We start from the raw sequence: 23259 nt of genomic DNA, 5'->3' as shown, positions 1-23259 counted from the left end.
GTAAAAAGAAGTCAAAATTTATTGGAGTCGTGCAAAGAACTAGAGTTAACATTTATTGTAAAAAGCCTCTGCATTTAGTGGCACAATATATAAACAAAACATTTTAAACACATTTTAAAACAGCAGTGGGGATTGAATCACAGAACGTAATTGACAACTATACAGTGTATGTATAACTTTTGACAATGCTACAGCATTTCATGTCCTGTTTTAAAACGTAATAATCCAAACAGGGTGTATTCATTAGTACAAACGATAGCTAAACGTTTTGCAAGGAAAACTAGCATTTCTTATTAGATAAATTCAGTTAGGTCCCTCCCCTTTTCAGCCTGCTTGGAGTCTAGTGAAGAGAACCATGGTGAATCTGCAGCTCAGTCATCATCCATAAAATAATAATCCTCTTCTTCCCCACTTTCCCCTGAATGGTCCTCCTTGTCAGGGAACATTTCCCACACCACAAAAGAATCATTCTCCGCTGAAACACAAGTAAAACATTATTGAGTGAATAAAGTTTACAAATTCTCAAGTTATGAAAGTATAAAAATACATCAAGACAAAATCATAATTCAAAAGAACACTTACCGGTATTGCATCTCTTCAAAACACGTTTGGCTGATGGAGTTGGCATGTACTAGATGGAAAATGCAGAAAAACATCGAATAAAATTCTGTCTGTCTGTATATTATATATAAGTGGAGACTGCGCAGGGGAGGACGGCTCATAATAACAGCTAGAACGGAGCGAATTGAACGGAAACCATGTGTTTGATATCATTCAAATCATTCCGCTCCACCCAATCACCACGAGCCTGTCCTTCCCAATTAAGGTGCCACCAGCCTCCTGTGGTATATACATCCTGTTTAACAATAAGAACTCTATTGGCATATTCTTATGATTGAATTACTTTAAAAAGGTCTCCTCTCCCGACTCACATTTTCCCCAGAGCACTACACTAGACAGTTGTTCCCGTCATCCTTGAGACGAGTTCATTTTCACAATAGCCCCAGAAATACAGTGTGTGTGCATGTATATATATGGCCCTTCTTTGGTCAATAAGCTCCTCAGAAATATTCCTTTCAAAACAGCCTACCTTTGAAGCAGCCCCCAATTTGTGCAGCTTTGCTTGGCCTTTTTTCATTCTTTTTTGAAGTTGGTAGATATACCTGTCATCGTTGTCTCTGGAAAAATTTGATGAAAAGTTTCTGATTTTACAAATGGTGAGAAAACCAACAATCATTCATTTATTTACTGGTAGTATCACCTCTCTTGTAATAACAGGCTACTATGAGTGACTGATTCAAAAACATGTCAATTACGTTTACATGCACACTAATAATTCAACATTAACTGATTATGGTAGAAGACCTTGTATGGGAAAATGTAAACACCTTATTCTACTCATCTTAAAATTGGAGAAAAGTCCAAATCGAAGTGAGCATGCGCAGATTAAAACATCTGTTTTTCTGATCAATCTATCAGGACATGTAAACAGCTTAAATCTGCATTCCAGCAGTGTATTTGATCAGCACTGAGTGTACAAAACATCAATAACACCTTCCTAATATTGAGTTGCGCACCCCCCCAAATTCATCAGGGCATGGACTCTACAAGGATCCTGGCCCCTGTTGACTCAATGCTTCCCACAGCCAAAGTTGGCTAGATGTCCTTGGGGTGGTGGACCATTCTTGATACACATGGGGAAACTGTTGAGCGTGAAAAACCCAGCAGCGTTGCCGTTCTTGACACAAACCGGTGCACCTGGCACCTACTACGATACATCGTTCAAAAGCACTTTTTTTTCTCCCCTCCCCCCATTCACTCTGAATGGCACACATACACAATCCATGTCTCAGTTGTCTCAAGGCTTAAACCTTCTTTAACATGTCTCCTCCCCTTCATCTACACTGATTGAAGTGGATTTAACAGGGGACATCAATAAGGGATCATTGTTTTCAGCGAGTCAGTCTCATGGAAAGAGCAGGTGTTCCTAATGTTTTGTACACTTCGTGTTTATGCGCAAGTGAAGTGAGTTCGGAAAAACAAAGTACGCATCTTAGAAATAGTTTTCACATAAACGTAAAGAATCAAATAGGCTTCGCAAAAATAACATGGTCCCTGTGGTAAAACGTTTATTTTGATTGGCGATTTTCTGCATTTATCAAAAGTCCCATCAGGTAGCCTGATTTCAGATGTGTCGAACCCACTACCCTGGCATTGCAAGGGCCATGCTCTACCAGATGAGTACCACCGTGTCCCCACTGTGTTCCCCGAGCCCATCAGGCCAGGGTCACCATGCTATACCAACTGAGCGTTTACCTGTTCACAGAGCCCATCATGCCGGGGGTGATGTGGAGACACTGAGGAGTTTTTACTGATGGGAATCTTGATGAGCTGGGGGTTTGTGGGTCATGCTCAGAGTCCATGAACACATCTTCTTTCCCATTGGGAGACACTGTGGGCAACTAATTCACAAGAGGGCACATTCAGTTCTGGCACTCCATTTCTGATTGCTACAAGACTTCTTTTAAGCTGTCGGCTGTCTTGAAATATCAATTTGGTACACAAGCAATCTATCAGCTGCTGTTAAATATATATTTTGCACATGAAAGCAACATGACAATCTCTCTACACTACCAGTAAAAAGTTTTATAACACCTACTTGTTCAAGGGTTTTTCTTTATTTTGACTATTTTCTACATTGTAGAATAATAGTGAAGACATCAAAACTATGAAATAACACATGGAATCATGTAGTAACCAAAAAAAGTATGTGTGTTCAGAGACTTCTTTGAATTTTGCTGAATGTATTCTTTGACCTCCAGCACCACATGATGTGCATATATAAGCAATATTTTCCAAAAGAACTTTTAAAAAAACTAAACATTGCTGAGTGGTTGAAATGGTGCACCCCAGGCGGAAACACACCTTCACCCGCTTGTTCTGCATGGGCGAGCTGTTGAAGATGTCATCGTGGTCGTCTTTGGGCATGTGGTCCAGGAGCTTTCGCACCTGCTGTTTCCGCTTCAGCGTGCCCTTCCTTGCAGTTATCCGGGGTGGTTCCACCACTACAGTTGAAATATAATATAAAGACATTGTCACAGCGGGGACTGTGAAGCAACAAACATAGGCACATGCATACAAACACAAAATAACATAAGCACTATACACAGATTTTGTGTTGTAGATATGTGGTAGTAGAATAGGGGCCTGAAAACACACACACTTAATGTTGTTGTAAAATCTGTTGTGAATGTATTCTAATGTTTTAAAATGGTATAACTGCCTTAATTATGCTGGAACCCAGGAAGAGTGGGGATCCGTAATAAATACAAATCTTATTAAATGGACAGATTGTATAGATTGTGATTTAACATTTAAAAGTAAATGTGTAAATCACAGAAGCTGTCTTGGTACAGGGACTGTCTTGGTACATCAAGATGCCTTGATGGATTTATTAAGGATAAAAATGCTAGACAAGGTAACTTACCTGGCTCCTTCTTCTGCAGAACGTCTCTTTTCTTGGTGGCCTTGGAAGGTGCCAAGAAAGTGGGGGCCTGGGCATTGTACTGCTTCTGGCAGTCCTCAGCTGAATGGCTGCCCACCTCCATGGCAACGTTCACCCAGAAGTCAGAAGTGTGTTTAGGAAGTGACGTCACAGCCCTGAAAGCCAAACGTACACACAGGAAGTTGACATACACTCCTGTTTCTGTATAAACAAGGCACATTGCACACTTTTTTTTTTTTTAATATACATTTTTAAATTTAAATTTCCCCCTTTTTCTCTTCAATTTCATGGTATCCAATTGTTTAGTAGCTACTATCTTCTCTCATCGCTACAACTCCCGTACGGGAGAGACGAAGGTTGAAAGTCATGCGTCCTCCGATACACAACCCAACCAAGCTGCTTCTTCTTATCACAGCGCTATCCAACCCGGAAGCCAGCCGCACCAATGTGTCGGAGGAAACACTGTGCACCTGGCAACCTTGGTTAGCGCGCACTGCGCCCGGCCCGTCACAGGAGTCGCTGGTGCGCGATGAGACAAGGATATCCCTACCGGCCAAGCCCTCCCTAACCCGGACGACGTTAGACCAATTGTGCGTCGCCCCACGGACCTCCCGGTCACGACAGAGCCTGGGCGCGAACCCAGTCTCTGGTGGCACAGCTGCAGTACAGCGACCTTAACCACTGCGCCACCCGGGAGGCCCTACGTTGCACGTATGCTAGCATGCTAGCTAATTTGAAACTTTTCTTCAACATTGTACATTATATAAGGAGACTATTGTTTAACCAGAGTTGAGTAAACAGAGTGATGACATACTTTCTCGTCTACTATATTATAGTCATTTGGCTGCTCACTGCCATTTGTTTGTACATAATACCACTATGAAGACAACTGTAGCAAACTTACTCATGTAATTTCAACAGTTCTGCCTCTGTCCACTGATCTCCATTTTCTTCCTTTTCTCTCTGCTGAACCCTGAGGAACTTGCTGCCTTTTCCTCTCAGTGTCAGTGGACTGTCCCTTTTACTCCATTTCTTCTTACAGTCGTCCTGGGAAGTCGACGAACCACCCGATGATGTCTGAGAATCTTCCAGAACCCTTCCACGTGTTATCGTACCCCGTGACTTTATGGGTCCCGTTTTGACTGCCTTGGGCTTTTTCTTCTGTGTGAAGTCGTCATCAGACTGGGACTCTCTGTCAGTAATGTGACTAACATACTGAACGTTCCTATTCCGCGTCAGCCTCCGTGGGTAGGTCGTTGTGGGCGCAGGTTTCACCGTATCTTTCACAATGTCATCCAGGAGTTTCGCTGGGAGCATCTGACGACGGACCCTCTTCTTTGGCAAATCAAGCACTCTCGGAGGGTCTACTTTTTCTGAATGATTGACTTGTTTCACTGGTAACAGCTCTGAGGATGTATTGGCTTTGTCCGAGTCATCGCTGTGCTGTTTGTTAGCACCCCGGAGATAGCGACGTGGAGGGGATTGTGGGGCATGGTCTGCATACGCGGCAGGCGCCGTTGCACTCCAAGATCTTTGGCCGGTCTTCCTGGGCCGACCCTGGAGCTTGGGAGAGAGGATCACTTCAGACTTGGACCCCTGAGATGCTGGGCTGACCCTCTTGGGCCTGCCTGGACCCTTGGTGGAGGGGTTCTCAGGCTTAGACCACTGAGAGTTTGGACTTGCTTCATTGGGTTTTCCTCGGTACCTGTGAGAGGGGTTCTCCAAAGACATGGACCTGTGAGGCTCTCGGCTGGCGTTCTTGGGCCTTTTGGGGACCCTGGAAAGGACGTTGTCTTCAGCCTTACACCACCGAGACTTGGGGGCCCTGTGAGGTGACTTATCCTCTGGCTTTGACCTCGATGGCCGGTGATAAGCCTTCACCTTTCTCAGAGGCATAGTCTCCTCTTCACTAGTGTCACCTCGCAGCCGCTCTGTAGAACACAACATAACACTGTCAAATACAATGTAGTCCCCATCTTTGTTGCAGCTGGAATATGAGGATAAATGCATTCCAAGGCTTATGTATATATATATATATATATTTAAACATACCTTCCGCTGGAGGTAAGAAAACCTTGGCCGGTTTTGGTGGTCCGTCTAACAGTACTCTGGCTACAGGTGTGCTGACTTGCTGAGAAAGTAGGGAAATAGTATAGCAATTAATTATTTTACCTTCATTTTACAAGGTAAGTTGACTGAGAACACATTCTCATGTAAAGCAACGACATGGGGAATAGTTACAGGGGAGAGGGGAGATGAATGAGCCAATTGGAAGCTGGGGATGATTACGTAACCGTGATGGTATGAGAGCCAGATTGGGAATTTAGCCAGAACACCGGGGTTAACAACCCTACCCTTACGATAAGTGCCAGGACACTAGTTTAACGTACCGTCCGAAAGACGGCACCCTACACAGGGCAATGTCCCCAATCACTGCCCTGGGGCATTGGGATATTTGTTTTTAGACCAGAGGAAAGAGTGCCTCCTACTGGCCCTCATCCAGGAACCGACCAGGACCAACCCTGCTTAGATTCAGAGGCAAACAGCAGTGGGATGCAGTGTCCCAAACCTCTGATTACACCCAGCCGTTCCACGTGTTGAATGTAATTCCACAACTAGAGCACCCGATTCAACTAATGAAGGGGCTTGGTGATTAGTGGACTCAGATGTGTTAGAACAATATATAGAATAGGTAGAATGGCTGGGGAGATACGGTGCTCTACAACAGAAGACTAATTGAAGCAGAGGTCCATGGAACAGCTTACAGAGTAAAGCATAGACGAATCGTCATAACCCCCATGAATGGTGACGTTCATGTCGGAATCCAAGAGGACTCTGGCCCCTTTCCAGTACTCCAGAGGAGGTTTGATAAGGCGGCCACTCCGGGAAACATTAGCACCGTTCACCGCACTGGTGGCACAGCAACGAGCAGCTGCAGGACCAGGAAGATTAAACATAAACAGGAAGATTAAACAAACAGGAAGAAAGTCTCTTCAGAGAAATAGCAATGAATCGAATCTTGATGAAAACAACAGACATGTAACTGCCAGTATAAATACAGTGAGCATTTGTGATGCCAACTTTTGGACTCACATCTCTTAGTGGCATTGGGCTTTTGGGATGTGTTGTCCTGCGTCTTGGTGGAGAGGTGGTTTTGGTTCCGGGGTGTTATCAGGCCCTTGCTCCCCTTTTTACCTTCTGAACTGCATTTGAAGACCCAACAGAAAGACTGGATGTTAACCGATATGACTACAGTGTTCAACCTGAGTAGCCCAAAGGGAGAAGATTTTCTTTTCAAATAAAATGGAGAACAAGCTATGAAAGAAAAATAAGGAGCTTTCAAATGAAATGAAATGTATTTGTCACATGCGTGGAATACAATAGGTGTAGACCTTCCCGTGAAATGCTTCCTTACAAGTTCTTAAAAAAAACCTACATTGTTTAAGTATGAAAAATGTGTTAAATTAAATAAACTAAAAGGAAAAATAGTAACACAATAAAATAACAATAACAAGACTATATACAAGGGGTACCAGTACCGAGTCAATGTGCGGGGGCACCGGTTAGTCGAGGTAATATGTACATGTAGGTCGAGGTAAAATGACTATGCATAGTAGCAGCAGAGTATGAAGAGTGTGAAGGAATGTGAATGTGTGTTTTGTGTGTGTCCATGTGTGTGTTGGAGTATCAGTGAGTGTGTGGTTAGAATCCAGTGTGTACATTGAGCCTGTGCAAAAAAAAAAATAATAATAATAATGGGGTCGATGTAAATAGTCTGGGTGGTCATTTGATTAACTGTTCAGCAGTCTTATGGCTTAGGGGTAGAAGCTGTTCAGGAGCCTGTTGGTCCCAGACTTGACGCTCTGGTACCGCTTGCCGTGCAGGAAGCAGAGAGAACAGTCTATGACTTGGATGGCTGGAATTTGATAATTTTGCAGAGCAATTGCCATACCAGGCTGTGATGCAACAAGTCAGGATGTTCGATGGTGCAGCTGTAGAACCTTTTGAGAATCTGAGGTCCCATGACAAATCTTTTCAGCCTCCTGAGGGGAAATAGGCATTGCCATGCCCTCTTCATGACTGTTGGTGTGTTTGGACCATGATAGGGCCTCAGTGATGTGGACACCAAGGAACTTGAAGCTCCCGTGGTAAGGGTAGGCAACAACACATCACAACGGTCCTCTGTTTCCTGTAGTCCATGATCAGCTCCTTTGTCTTGCTAATATTGGGGGGGGGTTGTTGTCCTGGCGTCTCTGACCTCCACCCTATAGGCTGTCTCATTGCCGTTGGTGATCAGGCCTACCACCGTAATGTCTGCAAACTTAATGATGGTGTGAGTCGTGCGTGGCCGCGCAGTCGTGGGTGAACATGGAGTACAGGAAGGGACTGAGCACGCACCCCTGGATGGCGGATGTGTTGTTACCTACCCTTACCACCCGGGGGCGGCCCGTCAAAGTACAGGGTCCAGTTGCAGAGGGAGGTGTTTAGTCCCAGGGTCCAAAGCTTAGAGATGACCTTTGAGGGAACTATGGTGTTGAACACTGAGCTGTAGTCAATGAACATCATTCTCACATAGGTGTTCATTTTGTCCAGGTGTGAAAGGGCAGTGTGGAGTGCAATAGAGATTGCGTCATCTGTGGATCTTTTGGTGCGGTATCTGAATTTGAGTGGGTCCATGGTCTCTGGGATGGTGTTGAGGTGAGCCATGACAAGTCTTTCAAAGCATTTCATGGCTACAGATGTGAGTGCCACGGGGCGATAGTGATTTAGACAGGTTACCTTGGCGTTCCTGGGCACAGGAACTATGGTTGTCTGCTTGAAACAATAAGGTTTTAAAGACTGGCTCAGGGAGAGCTTGAAAATGGTCAGCGCATGCTCGGAGTACACATCCTGGTAATCTGTCTGGTCCTGGGATTTGTGAATGTTGACCTATTTAAAGGTCTTACTCACAGTTTTGGTGCAGGTACAGCTGACTAGCGCAAAAATAATAGTGGATACAGTTGAAAACAATATAAGTAACTTACTGATCCCCCCCCCCATCATTAGCCATTTGTATAAAGTCTCTCAGAGGAGGAGTGTTCTAGGATCAATTTTACATTTCGGTCACAGGGGGACCAGATCCTAGATCGGCACTCCTCCTCTGAAACGCCTGATACAAACGGTTCGGACCACAGTGACACAACGTACCCTTTCGGCTCTGACAAAAAGAGCTCAAGGTATTTCTTCCAATCCGTTGGAAAGCCAAAGAGAAACTTCTTCAACAGCCATTTTGGGAGTTCTGGTCAAGGAGAAAAGGCACAAAAAACAAGAAAGCATTTATGCAGATTGACAGTTCTCATTTTCGGGTTCATTGAAAATGAAACCTTGTTTAATGTATCTCTTTCTGAAACAGGCAATACAGAGCTGGGTACAATTAAAATGTCATCACCCAGAGAAAAACTAATATTATGGTTGAACTCAAATGTAGTGTTTGATGAAAGACCTGTATTTATGGAAAATATGTTTGAGAAGGATACTTAGTTTTTAAATGAAAATTGTAAATTGGAATGGTAGTGTCATGTCTTACATGGAGTTATTAGAAATGTTTGGGAAGGTCTGCTCAATCCAAGATAACAACCATTTGGTTACAGCACTACCCCCAAAATGGAGGTGGCAGTGGGATGAGGCTGGGAACTTGCCTGTCTGCCCAATATAAAGGATCAAAACTGTCTGAGGAATAAAAAATACCATAAATAGAAAGTATACCAGTTTCCTTTGAGGACCAGGATGTTAACAGCTGCGCCACACTGATTGCAAAAAAAATAGATTTTTGTATAGACTGATTCCATGGCACAGTGTGTACAGTGCCTAAAGAAAGTATTCACATCCTTAGACTTTTTCAAAAGGGGTAAAAAGTAGGAGCAAAACAAACATGGCTAACAATGTAATGATCTAATAAACTGGTTCAAACAGGAGTCACTGTCAGTCTGTCCTCACAATTCACTACAACGCTCTGCTGCGTAGCCTAGACGAACACCTTCCAAAAACTCTGTGCATAATGGGAATTCTCTTGGGATCCTGGAGACCATGTGTACAGCTGATGTCGGAAGTTTGCATACACTTAGGATGGAGTCATTAAAACTCGTTATTCGACCACTCAACACAATTCTTGTTAACAAACTATAGTTTTGGCAAGTGGGTTAGGACATCGACTTCGTGCACGACAAGTAATTTTTCAAACAATTGTTTACAGACAGATTATTTCACCTGTATCACAATTCCAGTGGGTGTGAAGTTTACACACACTAAGTTGACTGTGCCTTTACACAGCTTGTAAAATTCCAGAAAACTATGTAATTGCTTTAAAAGCTTCTGATAGGCTAATTGACATCATTTGAGTCAATTGGAGGTGTACCTGTGGATGTATTTCAAGGCCTAGCTTCAAACTCAGTGCCTCTTTGCATGACATCAGCCAAGAGCCCAGGAAAAAAACTGTAGACCTCCACAAGTCTGGTTCATCCCTGGGAGCAATTTCCAAACACCTGACGGTGCCACGTTCATCTGTACAAACAATAGTACACAAGTATAAACACCATGGGACCACGCAGCCATCATACCGCTCAGGAAGGAGACGTGTTCTGTCTCCTAGAGATGAACATACTTTGGTGCTAAAAGTGCAAATCAATCCCAGAACAAGAGCAAAGGACCCTGTGAAGATGCTGGAGGAAACAGGTACAAAAGTATCTATACCCACAGTAAAATGAGTCCAATATCGACATAACCCTGAAAGGCCACTCAGCAAGGAAGAAGCCACTGCTCCAAAACGGCCATACTACGGTTTGCAACTGCACATGGGGACAAATATCATACTTTTTGGAGAAATGTCCTCTGGTCTGATGAAACAAAAATAGAACTGTTTGGCCATAATGACCATCGATATGTTTGGAGGAAAAGGGGGGGCCTGCAAGCCGAAGAACACCATCCCAACCGTGAAGCATGGGGGTGGCGCAATCATGTTGTGGGGGTGCTTTGCTGCAGGAGGGACAGGTGCACTTCACAAAATAGATGGCATCATGAGGTAGGAAAATTATGTGGATATATTGAAGCAACATCAGTCAGGAAGTTAAAGCTTGGTTGCAAATGGTTTTTCCAAGTGGACAATGACCCCAAGCATATTTCCAAACTTGTGGCAAAATGGCTTAAGGAAAACAAAGTCAAGGTATTGGAGTGGCCATCACAAAGCCCTGACCTCAATCCTATAGAAAATTTGTGGGAAGAACTTAAAAAGTGTGCGTGACCAAGGAGGCCTACAAACCTGACTCAGTTACACCAGCTCTGTCAGGAGGAATGGGCCAAAATTCACCCAACTTATTGTGGAAGGCTACCCAAAATATTTGACCCAAGTTTAAATTGTTTAAGGCAATGCTACCAATTAGTAATTGAGTGTATGTAAACTTCTGACCCACTGGGAATGTGATTGAATAAATAAAACCTGAAACAAATCATTTTCTCTACTATTATTCTGACATTTCACATTCTTTAAATAAAGTGGTGATCCTAACTGAGGTAAGACAGGGCATTTTTACTAGGATTAAATGTCAGGAATTGTGAAAAACTGAGTTTAAATGTATTTTGCTAAGGTGTATGTAAACTTCTGACTTTAACTGTGTGTCCCATGACAAACTGCTCTCCAAATTCACTACAACACCGCTATTTTCAGCACAATATAAACATATAGCGACCCACTCGATTGAGTACCTTAACCTGTAGGCTAATCGAACAGTTACAGTGGTCAAGTGAAAGTACCTATCCAACCGCTGCAGGAGGAATGAACAATGAGGCAAGGGTTTTACACAAGTGACTGTGGGACAAGGCAACTCAAGGACCACTCCTGCACGCGCAAACCCGCTAATCTGAGGCGCTGTTTGAATATATTCATGGGTGGATTCTCCCTTTCCTGAAATAGTCATTGGTCTAAATATAAGCCTATTAGATAAATTACAGGCTATAAAGAAATAAATCACTGATCTGACATAACCTGGTTGGTAGCCAAGACTAATATCTCCTTTCACTATCCATCTATCGGTGATGTCTTCAAGGACGCATATCCCAAAACAGGGGCATCGTCTCCGTTCTAGGCTATTTGTCTCTGCTATAGCACTAATTTAGGCTACCACTGGTTCACCTTATAGGAGGCTAGTGGGCTAGACCAGTTGGCTGTTAGTCATTTTGCGTTTCATGATTATAACCCAACTCAGGTGGGGCTTTACCCAAACCCCTGCCCCGTGGGTATGGAAAGTGCATGACAGGGGTTTGGGGGCAGCCCTTGAGCCCAAAGGCAACGCACCAATCCTTCTCTACACAATCCGTGACCTACATTAACAAGATATTAAATCACAGGCCTAGAACACTGCTTCATTGGAGGTGGAGCCTATATAAAAACACCATGCCACTACGCACACATTTATAAGTTAACCTTTCGTTGTCCTAGCAGTTACTCTCTCAAATACACTATGCACAGTGTTGGCATATGCAGGGGATTGAGGATAACATTGTAGCGAATTCGAAGGGCACATAACAGGGACTGATACCCTTAACTCCATGTCCCTTTGCAGTCTGACAACGCACCATGGCCGTTAGAATGGTATTGCTTTGGGGATACAGTGTGTGTGTGACACCTGTTTGAACAAGTGTATTCGACCCCACCAACCACATACATACAAAACCAACCTGTCTCTACCTCATCCGTGTGGTTCCTCATCCTGAAAATAATCTGTGGCACAACCTCTTCCAGGTCCTAATAGTCCTACCTCTAATAATATGATTATTTTGTGCTAGAAGAGAAAGTAAAGCCAATTCTAAAGTATAGTTTCACCAGGTCATCTAACTGCAGGCATTTCAAATGGTGCCAGGGAGGCATACAGTTAACCAAATACCCTACTTTAATCTTGAAATATAACTCCGACTTTATTCTTAAAATGTTGATCTATGGCAAGACTTAAAAATGGCTGTCTAGCAATGGTCAACAACCAACTGGCCAGAGCTTGAAGAATTTGGAAAAATAAAATATTGTACAATCCAGATGTGTAAAGCTCTGAGAGACTTACCCAAAAAGCTGTAATCGTTGCCAAAGGTGAAACATGTTTTCACTTTGTCACTATGGGGTATTGTGTGTAGATGAGATTTTTTTATTTAGTCCATTTTGAATTAAGACTAATGCAACAACGGGCTCCCAGGTGGCGCAGCGATCTAAGACACTGCATCTCAGTGCTAGAGGCATCACTACAGTCCCTGGTTCGATTCCAGGCTGAATCACATCTGGCCGTGATTGGGAGTCCCATAGGGCGGCGCATAATTGGCCCAGCGTCGTCCATCATTGTAAATAAGAATTTGTTCTTGACTGACTTGCCTAGTTAAATAAAGATTATTTAAAACAAAACATTTGGTTAAAGTCAAGGGGGTATGAATACTGTATCTGCTGATATATAAAACAACACAAGATTTCACACTATGCTTTTCAGCTCAAATACAAACATCACAGCTTTTGTTGTGAGGATACAGAATCAATAGACCATTTGTTCTGGTATTGCCCTCAGGTAGCCTGTTTCTGGTCTCAGGTTCAGGAATGGTTGAAAAAGCATTACATTAATATAAAAATGAACCCTCGAAATAGCATTGATGGGAGATTTGGGGAGACTGGTCAGTAAATCGATAATATATTAATACTCTTAGCAAAAGTATTTATCTTCAATTCAGAATCAGTGGATTCTATTCGATTAGACAGATTCGAATTTGGGACTATGTATAAAAAGTGCTGTAATTTCAAAACAGTTCACCCGAGATGGACGAAAATGTACCTCAAATGAAAGCTGACAGTCTGCACTTTAACCTCATAGTCATTGTATAATTTCAAATCCAAAGAGCTGGATCACAGAGCCAAAACAACAACAGTGTCACTGTCCCAATACTTTGAGCTCACTGTATTGTCCCCCTCCGAAGCACCATCACTGCCCAAACAAACTACCCACCTGATGTGCCAACCACAAGTAAAAGAGAGAGAGGAAAAAAAGAGGCAAGAACAACAAAATAACAATGTAAAACAAAAGCCATCAAAGATAAATCAAATTAAAACAGCATGGCTAACTGTGTGTGCCACTATTTTTACATGTGTGTGTGTGAGCGCCTCCTTGGCATCAGCATATGGGGCATCGACACAAAATACCCCAAACAGGCATTGAATGTAACACCCTTCCTTTTTAGTGGTAGAATGATTATTTTTTCAATGTTTCTTTTTGATTGTCATTTTATCCCCCGGCTCAATCCCACCTATTTCTTCTGGACACCATTTTAGGATTTCAATGCCTCATCTTTCAACTATGCTGGAACATTTCTGGGGATCTTTCATTTCAGCTCATGAAACATGGGAGCAACACTTTACATATTGTTTATATTTTTGTTCGGTATACAATAAAAGTGACTCCAAAATGACACAATATATTATTTACCATTCATTTCTATTGGGCACAAAATAACATGAAACACGACCAAAACAAACAGCAAATGCATCCAACAGGTTTGTAGAGTCACAAGCTTGATGTAATTGCCTGATAGGAATATGGGACCAAATAGTAAACTTTTTACTACTTTAATACACATAAGTTAATTTGTCCCAATACTTTTGGTCTCCTAAAAGTGGGAGACTATGTACAAAAATTGCTATAATTTCTAAACGGTTCATCCAATATGGATGAGAATACCCCAAAATGAAAGCGGAGCTTGCACTTTAACCTCATAGTCATTATCTCATTTCAAATCCAAAGTGCTGGAGTACAGAACCAAAACAAAAAAATGTGTCACTGTCCCAATATTTCTGGAGTCTCACTTTCCCAATATTCCAAAATGGCTGATTATTTCTGACTTACGAGTTCCGCTGAAATCCGGGGCCATCTTTCCCACCAGGATGTAAATGCTGCCAGAAGCAGTCTTCAGGTGTGTGGTTGAGATTCGCTTTGCGATGAGGTTGCTGTGCCAGGGCATCTTGTTATCCCTTGGTGGAAAGCAGAGGCAGACTAAGTAAGTGAATCAATGTTTGCTTTTACAAAAATAATGTGTTAGTGAACTTCATATGATTCCGAGAAACAAATTCTACTTACTCACGGACACCATCCACATAAAACCTGTCGTTCCTACTCTTCAAGAGCCAGTGTCTAAGGTGAATCCCTGTAACCTATCAAGCAATAGACATTAAATAGTTACAGTGGGGCAAAAAAGTATTTAGTCAGCCACCAATTGTGCAAGTTCTCCCACTTAAAAAGATGAGGCCTGTAATTGTCATCATAGGTACACTTCAACTATGACAGACAAAATGAGGGAAAAAAAAACATTAAATCACATTGTAGGATTTTTTATGACTTTATTTGCAAATTATGGTGGAAAATAAGTATTTGGTCAATAACAAAAGTTTGTCAATACTTTGTTATATACCCTTTGTTGGCAATGACAGAGGTCAAATGTTTTCTGTAAGTCTTCACAATGTTTTCACACACTGTTGCTGCTATTTTGGCCCATTCCTCCATGCAGATCTCCTCTAGAGCAGTGATGTTTTGGGACTGTTGCTGGGCAACACGGACTTTCAACTCCCTCCAAAGATTTTCTATGGGGTTGAGATCTGGAGAGGGCCACTCCAGGACCTTGAAATTATTCTTACGAATCCATTCCTTCATTGCCCGGGCGGTGTGTTTGGGATCATTGTCATGCTGAAAGACCCAGCCACGTTTCATCTTTTTTTTTAAAACCCCTTTTTCTCCCCAATTTCGTGGTATCCAATTGTTGTAGTAGCTACTATCTTGTCTCATCGCTACAACTCCCGTACGGGCTCGGGAGAGACGAAGGTTGAAAGTCATGCGTCCTCCGATACACAACCCAGCCAGACTAAACTGCTTCTTAACATAGCGCGCATCCAACCCGGAAGACAGCCGCACCAATGTGTCGGAGGGTACACCGTGCACCTGGCAACCTTGGTTAGCGCGCACTGCGCCCGGCCCACCACAGGAGTCGCTGGTGCGCGATGAGACAAGGACATCCCTACCGACCAAGCACTCCCTAACCCGGACGACGCTAGGCCAATTGTGCGTCGCCCCACAAACCTCCCGGTCGCAGCCGGTTACGACAGAGCCTGGGCGCGAACCCAGGGACTCTGATGGCACAGCTGGCGCTGCAGTACAGCGCCCTTAACCACTGCTCCACCCGGGAGGCCCGTCACGTTTCATCTTCAATGCCCTTGCTGATGGAAGGTTTTCACTCAAAATCTCACGATACATGGCCCCATTCATTCTTTCCTTTACACGGATCAGTCGTCTTGGTCCCTTTGCAGAAAAACAGACCCAAAGCATGATGTTTCCGCCCCCATGCTTCACAGTAGGTATGGTGTTCTTTGGATGCAACTCAGCATTCTTTGTCCTCCAAACACGACAAGTTGAGTTTTTACCAAAAAGTTATATTTTGGTTTCATCTGACCATATGACATTCTCCCAATTTTCTTCTGGATCATCCAAATGCTCTCTAGCAAACTTCAGACGGGCCTGGACATGTACTGGCTTAAGCAGGGGGACAAGTCTGGCACTGCAGGATTTGAGTCCCTGGCGGCATAGTGTGTTGCTGATGGTAGGCTTTGTTACTTTGGTCCCAGCCCTCTGCAGGTCATTCACTAGGTCCCCCCGTGTGGTTCTGGGATTTTTGCTCACCGTTCTTGTGATCACGGGGTGAGATCTTGCGTGGAGCCCCAGATCGAGGGAGATTATCAGTGGTCTTGTATGTCTTCATTTCCTAATAATTGCTCCCACAGTTGATTTCTTCAAACCAAGCTGCTTACATATTGCAGATTCAGTCTTCCCAGCCTGGTGCAGGTCTACAATTTTGTTTCTGGTGTCCTTTGACAGCTCTTTGGTCTTGGCCATAGTAGAGTTTGGAGTGTGACTGTTTGAGGTTGTGGACAGGTGTCTTTTATACTGATAACAAGTTCAAACAGGTGCCATTAATACAGGTAACGAGTGGAGGATAGAGGAGCCTCTTAAAGAAGAAGTACAGGCCTGTGAGAGCCAGAAATCTTGCTTGTTTGTAGGTGACCAAATACTTATTTTCCACCATAATTTGCAAATAAATTCATTAAAAATCCTACAATGTGATTTTCTGGATTTGTTTTCCTCATTTTGTCTGTCATAGTTTAAGTGCACCTATGATTAAAATTACAGGCCTCTCTCATATTTTTAAGTGGGACAACTTGCACAATTGGTGGCTGACTAAATACTTTTTTGCCCCACTGTATATAAGTATACATCTATGGTTATTCAAGTCCTGATAGAAAACTTAAGTGCCATACAAGAAAACATTACCTCCCAGCAAAAATACGAAGCTAAAAGCAATGAACTCAGAGGAAACAGCACCAGTTATCAGCCTACAAATCCAAAGGAAGCGGCATCATCAAGACCATCTACTTACATTGGATCCAGTGGACTCTGCTATGTGCTTGGCTCGGAATACAGCCTCCTGCTTCTTTGGGATGGAGATCTTCGGTGAGACCTGCAGGAGGAGGTCGTGCACCAGGTCTGGGAAGGGCCTGGGGGGAGGCTTGTCATGGTAAAACTCACACTGACCAAGGCCGGCATCTGGCCTCGACGGAATGCTGGTCTCTGATAGACCAGTGGGCACACTACTGGTCACGTTCACACTGACGTCCTCTCCGGTGCCCACTGTGGGTTGTGCACGGGTCGACACGCTGCGCTCACATCCTGTAAAGAGAAAGCGGTTGATGGTTTGTTGAGTCGACATCACAGGTTGATAACAGTTCACGTATGGCGTTTGAGCCATTAGAATCAGAAGACCAGTCACTACTCTGCATTTCTAGCTGTCACCTTTCATGGGATCCTCCCGGCTGCTCTCTTGATAACCGTCTTGTTGGTCCCTTTTTCGTCTTCTCTCTTTCAGAAGAGCAAACGTATTTGCTCTAGAATCCAGGCATGGCAGTCCATCCAAAACAACTTCGGACCCTGTGCAGAAAACAAAAACAAATCATTTTACTTCTCAAAGTCATAAATTAAAGTATTCTGACAACCGAGCAACCTTGACTGACACAATAATTGAGGATAATTGAAACAACTTACTGAAAACTGATTCATCGTGTACAATGTTGTGTGCCCCAAATGTAATTTCTCCATTGCAATCTTCCATTGACTTTAACCTTTTCACTGGTGTAGTTATGTTGGTTGTCTGGGAGGCACTTTTTAAGTCTTTGAGGGGTGTTGGTCGTTGGGTGTCATTTGAGCTGAGCAGAGTGTGCGGGTATGACAAAGCTTTCCTTTGGGACTTTGTTGAGAAAGCATCCAGAGCTGGGCCTTGCTTTTGTGCATTTATGTTGGTTGGCTTGACCGCACTACTACCCATGTCTTTCAACGGTGACTGTCGTTGAAGGTCTTGGGGGTGGACCATAAAGTGTGAATGTGTTAAACCCTGGCTTGGCGATTGAAAAGGTGAAAGGGTCAGAACCTCTGCATCATAAGTGAATTCATGGTCCTCGGTTTCCTTTTGTTCATTGTTCACCAAATGCTGATGTCGTTTTCTAGGCGAGCTCATTACTCCACCATGTTCTTCTTGGATTCGCTTTTCTCTCACGGGGTTAGGCGTTTTGGTCCTCTCGTTCTCAACCGGTATTATCTCTGCCTGTACTCTAGCTTTCATCCTCGCAAATACCTTGGCTGGACTTTCGAGTTCCCTGGATATCACATCGCTTGTCCTAAAAGCCTTCAATGCAGGGAAAATAATTCGGTCTCTACCAACTGTGTCTTCTTCTTGAAAATAAGTTGATTCTCTGTGTCTTGACGGGGTAAACATGTTTTTTCACGATCGATTTTTTACGATATGTAGAGGAATGTCAACTGGAGCCACTGAAGTAAACTAGCTAGCTATATGCAACCACGATCTGATCATTTAAAAATGTTCCATTGATTGCTGGTTTCTATGGGGGGGAAACAGAAGATAATTATTTATTTGCTGGAATCTGGTTATACTAGGCTAGCTGGCTGCTATAGCTTACATCGTACTGTCGTTGAATTACGAGGTAGTAACAAAGTGACCATCAGCTAGTTGACCCAGCAAGCTACCAACTAGCTAGCTAGCTAACGTTAGCTAAAAACTGAAAGCCTACGAATGGATAACCAGCTAACAACTTTAGCCAGTTTGCTGCTAAAATGACATATGCCGTTTCAAAAGTAAATTATTTGATTGGCGCTTACTCCGGATTTACTCAATATGTATTCTATATTACATACTATTTGTGAATGTATGCATTGATTATAAACTGTAAAATAGCTAACTAACGTTACTCACCGCAGAGAACCATAATTTGAACTTCCCTCGAATGTCGCGTGATTGGACGGTGATTTCAAATGCGTCACTTCCGCAAACAACTTCCGTTCACTGAGATGGCCTTGGAACTTGCTGCCAAAAAGAAAAACAAAATGTGCGCATATAGTCGCATAATGTTGTGGGATGTTTACTGTTAAACGATTTTTTTCCCTGTGAATGCCTGCAGGATAGAAGAACAACATTGCAGTAATTGCTTAGGTATGGCATTTCGTACGGTGGGAGCTGCACAACTACCATCGGAGGTATGGGTCCACGTGTTTGGATATCTATCAACAACAGACAAACTAAACATTAGATCATGCTGCAAATATTTCAAAAAAATGGTTGACCACTGGTCCCTTTGGAAAGGCAACACAGTGGTGCTTAAAAAGCTGTGTGCCTACACCTCGCAGTTCTGGACAACTCTTCGCCGCAGGAAAATCAGCTCAGTTGTTGTACAGAAGGCAAGTTTGAAAGAATGGAAACAGCTTGCCCTATCGCTCCCTTGGCTCACCACAATAGCCGTGGAGCATTGTTTCGACGTGAAAGCCTTTGAAATTCTCAAGCAATTTCATAATTTGAAGAGGCTGGCTATTCGCAGGTGTCGCTGTGGCCAGGGACTGTCTGATGCAATTGTGCCTCTGCAGCAAGTGACACATTTTAGTGTGTGCGAGATGCACTGTGCTCCAAGATCAGATATTGTTAGTGCTGTCTCAAAGCTCTCCCACCTGACGTCTCTACTCTATCACGAAGGCAATCATCCTATCCCAAGACAGATATTCCACCTAATGCTTAACCGCTTGCCACATCTGAAGCATCTGTCTTTGAAAATGGGAACACAACATGGCTCTCTCCCAGATGATTATTTTAATATTTATAAAACAAATGGCTTTCCAGGTGAGGCCCTTTGCAAAGTTACAACGCAAGACAACAGCTTTTGATTGTACAGTACCCAAGTTTCTTTTTTACTACTCATACAAAACATGGTTGAAACAGTGAATGATTAGCTAAGCGTAGCCTACCACATGGTTTTCACAAGCAGATTAGGCTACTCCATAGGCCTATGTTCTAGCTAGTGTGTGAAGTCCATGTTGATATATAGTTATATGCCTGTACTAGCCTATATCATCATACATTTTAAGTTATTAAATTCAGCAATGACAAAATCTGTCTTTAGATGATCCACAGGTCGGCCAACCTGGCTTGACCAGTCTGGAGCTTCTTGACTACATGGACCCCACCTTACCTGAAGAGGCGCTGAAGTGCCTCCCCTCCCTGCAGAGTCTAGCTGTGGACTACAGAGACAGGGACGTGGATCCCAGCAGGTGCCACCTGAAAACATGGCTGAGGGAACTCCCTCAACTGGCAGTTCTCAACATTGCAAGTATGTGATTCGCCAGCTGCCAAACTAGCATTTTCCATGTCATGCACAGTTGATGGGGTTACGAGGCAGCAAAATGGAGTCTGACAGTTTGTAGGGTTACGGGGCAGCACTATGGAGTCTGACAGTTGGTGGGGTTACGGGGCAGCACTATGGAGTCTGACAGTTTGTAGGGTTACAGGGCAGCACTATGGAGTCTGACAGTTGGTGGGGTTACGAGTCTGACAGTTGGTGGGGTTACGAGTCTGACAGTTGGTGGGGTACGGGGCAGCAGTATGGAGTCCTGACTGTCCTGTGGCTTCATTTGGAGATGTTTGACTGTCCTATGTTTTGTTTTCCAGAAGGCCATCCCGTCAGTGCTTATGCTCACTCCATTCCCAACACAGTGACCAGTTTAACTCTGCAGCGGGTGATGGTGGAGCAGAAGGACATGAAGGCTCTAGGGAAACAGGCTTCAGGCCTCTTGTATCTGCACTTTGATCCATGCAGCTATAACAGCAGCAGCAGCATCGGAGAGATCCCCAAACTATTCCCCCAGCTCATGACCCTTAAAATGCGGTGAGATATTAACATCTGACATCTATGTTGTGGTACGAACCCAGATGTAGTAATAAGTTACTGGTGAACTCCTAATTAAGTGTCTACATGTTAAGTGACTAATGTGCGCATTTTCCAAAGGTTTGACTCATTAATTTAAGCCAAGCAGATATTCTGACTCACTTTTCTATTCTACTCTTTCAGACACTACAATGTACCAGAGAAGGAGTTCTTGAGCCTCCAACAGTTGAAGCATTTGGAGCAGTTGGAGATCCTTGATGCACACAGTCCTAGTCCTCACCTTCTGCAGCTGATCCACAAGCTGCAGGTCCTGACCAACCACAGAACCCAAATCATCCATTCTCTGGGCCCGAGAGATCCCACAACCTGCTACTGTACTCACTACTAACATTAAGACTAAAAGGAAGTGAACACTGGTAGACTGTAGCCCATGTTTTCAACAGCACATGTTTAACATGTGAAATTATACAAAACTGCTTGCTAATCATTTTAGGTACGTTTGCGATGCCAACTTGGCTGATGCAAAAAAAAGGAAACAGCTGAAATTATGAGGACGTTTAGTAAGTCAATACCTCTGAGGTCAGTAGTCAACAGACTCTTTGTATAGAGCAAAACAACAAACAGTTCATAACACAGGAACAGCCATTTTATGCAATACTTTTTGTTTGAATCTGTTGTGTACCCTTTGATTGGGTTAAACAGAATAAATGATTGTACACAAAAACAACTTTTTTGATGAAAGAAAATACAATTGACAATACAATTAGCTTATCAGTTCTAAGATTGATTAAAGAAACATGTTACAGTTGAAATACTGAAAGCTCTCTTGTTGAACACAACTACTATTGAATTGATGTGTCGAGTCTCCAGTGATTGTGCACCTCATCCCGTCTTCTACTATGCTGCCTCAAGAGGGCAGTAAACACACATGGCAAAGAGTCGGTCTGTCAATAACTTCCTGTTGCCTGTTGGAGCACATTGCATTGCTAACTTTGTGATGGTCCAGAGAGTTGCATTTCAAAAGCTGCATACCCCTCCACATATCCCACCTGTGTTGAATTAAATTAGGAAGTGCCCTGGCATGTGAAATGAAGGACAAATGTATGCACACTTCTCATTTGATACTTTTGTTGTCACCCACAGATGTGTAGTTTATCGGGTAGTTCACCCTCCCACAATGTGCCATTGTGATCAGAAGTTGGGATGTATTTACCTGTAGCGTGCACTCGTCATTCTGACTATTTGGTCATAAAGGACTGACACTCTTTTAGAATGCAATGTGGCTCTCGGGCTGTTTAGAATCATCTGATAGCACAAATAGTGCATACATCTTTAGTAGGTGTCTGTGATCCCTGTAGGTATTCAACCCATAACCTTGAATTGCGCCTACAATCTTGTCTGAAACGTGTAGTTCCACTCAGTTTGATAGAAGGAAACAAGCACCGTGCTGTTAAATGCATTCTCAGAAGATGAACGCCCTCTTCAGATGGGCTTCTACTCTCTCCACGTCTTTGTTAAAAAAAAAAGTTCAAAGTTCATTGTAAAGGTTAGTTAGTTTCTGTTTCACAGGGGTTGAATGTAATGTGGCACAAACCCCTCTGAGTTTCACGGTTTATTGAAGCTCTGAAATATCTAGCATTCAGCAAGGTCAAACCATCCATCACACTGTGGGGTAGTCACCGAGACAAAATGTCTTCACAACATGAGGCACACGACAGAACAGAAATGACTTGTTGTTCAGATAAGCCCACACATCTGATTTATCAGTTCATTTTATTGGCCTTATTCTGCAATTTGTTTCACATTTTGAGCTCTTTAAAAGACAACATTAACACAGACATAAATATTTTCAACAAGGTCACAGATCATTTGCAGCACAAGCTGGAAAATCTGACAATATGGGCATCATTAATTAATACATTCTAAAATATGAAATGTATAGCTCAAATATAAGTGAAGAACTTGGCACAAACAATTTGTTCAATCATCTTCACAGCGTGGCAACTTCCTACTTATAGAAATCAACAATAGCAAAATTCAAATCTGCAAATAGTTCCATTATTGGCAACAAAGGACTGCCCATCAACTAAATTAACTGCTCATCAATTTCCGTTTTCTTCAGTCACTAAAAATGTTCATCCTTCACAAGGATGTGCATATATGGGAGAAACCTTTATTTTATTTGTGAGGGTCATTCGTTTTTTTTTCTTCAAATCTTTTCATCCACTTTATTCTGGCCACCTGTGGTGTGGATGGATAGCTGGGTTTAACAATCCCAGAGGGAGTATGTACACAATAACGTGGTGCTAAACCAAACTGGTGCCAAACCAAACAAATACAGACTGCAAACAATCCCAGAATGACTGATTTCTAAAGCTTTAGATAAAATACAAAATGTTCTCCCATATATACACAAATAGAAGTGCTAGTATGTCAT

The 23259-nt window shown here is 43.0% G+C and overlaps 2 protein-coding genes across 4 annotated transcripts; one reads left to right on the top strand and one right to left on the bottom strand.

Annotated features, from left to right (window-relative positions):
- On the bottom strand, nt 1-18972 carry mis18bp1 (MIS18 binding protein 1). Of its 2 annotated transcripts, XM_024437814.2 has the most exons (17): nt 18866-18972; nt 17644-18494; nt 17395-17529; nt 16982-17271; nt 14638-14711; nt 14407-14531; nt 8693-8783; nt 6599-6708; nt 6271-6437; nt 5558-5636; nt 4410-5436; nt 3488-3660; nt 2926-3065; nt 2317-2462; nt 1091-1178; nt 583-631; nt 1-475 (listed from the first exon to the last, which is right to left on the bottom strand). In XM_024437814.2, the coding sequence occupies exons 2-17, from the start codon at nt 18368-18370 to the stop codon at nt 372-374; spliced, it is 3525 nt and encodes a 1174-aa protein (XP_024293582.1). In that variant the 5' UTR covers nt 18371-18494; nt 18866-18972; the 3' UTR covers nt 1-371. The 2 variants fall into 2 exon arrangements, with proteins under 2 accessions (XP_024293582.1, XP_024293583.1); XM_024437815.2 differs by lacking the exon at nt 18866-18972 and having other exon boundaries at nt 17644-18850.
- im:7136021 lies at nt 18912-22037 on the top strand. Of its 2 annotated transcripts, none has more exons than XM_024437816.2 (4): nt 18912-19780; nt 20061-20267; nt 20606-20822; nt 21006-22036. In XM_024437816.2, exons 1-4 carry the CDS (start codon nt 19105-19107, stop codon nt 21208-21210), a joined length of 1305 nt encoding a protein of 434 aa, XP_024293584.1. In that variant the 5' UTR covers nt 18912-19104; the 3' UTR covers nt 21211-22036. The 2 variants fall into 2 exon arrangements, with proteins under 2 accessions (XP_024293584.1, XP_024293585.1); XM_024437817.2 differs by having other exon boundaries at nt 18913-19146; nt 21006-22037.
- Nucleotides 22038-23259: the final 1222 nt, after the last annotated feature.

This window comes from Oncorhynchus tshawytscha, linkage group LG11 (genome assembly GCF_018296145.1).
Source record: "Oncorhynchus tshawytscha isolate Ot180627B linkage group LG11, Otsh_v2.0, whole genome shotgun sequence".
NCBI classification, from domain to species: Eukaryota; Metazoa; Chordata; class Actinopteri; order Salmoniformes; family Salmonidae; genus Oncorhynchus; species Oncorhynchus tshawytscha.
The sequence above is the reverse complement of the archived record's forward strand: the minus strand, read 5'-3'. Positions and strand labels throughout refer to the sequence as shown.

Coding starts and splice junctions, on each gene's coding strand:
- im:7136021 (XM_024437816.2), top strand. CDS start 19,105: ATGGCATTTCGTACGGTGGGAGCTGCACAACTACCATCGGAGGTATGG. Junction 19,781..20,060: donor TAAAACAAATGGCTTTCCAG/GTGAGGCCCTTT, acceptor ATCTGTCTTTAG/ATGATCCACAGGTCGGCCAA. Junction 20,823..21,005: donor CTCATGACCCTTAAAATGCG/GTGAGATATTAA, acceptor CTACTCTTTCAG/ACACTACAATGTACCAGAGA.
- mis18bp1 (XM_024437814.2), bottom strand. CDS start 18,370: ATGTTTACCCCGTCAAGACACAGAGAATCAACTTATTTTCAAGAAGAA. Junction 6,709..8,692: donor TTTTTGTCAGAGCCGAAAGG/GTACGTTGTGTC, acceptor CTTCAAATGCAG/TTCAGAAGGTAAAAAGGGGA. Junction 5,437..5,557: donor TTTCTTACCTCCAGCGGAAG/GTATGTTTAAAT, acceptor TGTGTTCTACAG/AGCGGCTGCGAGGTGACACT.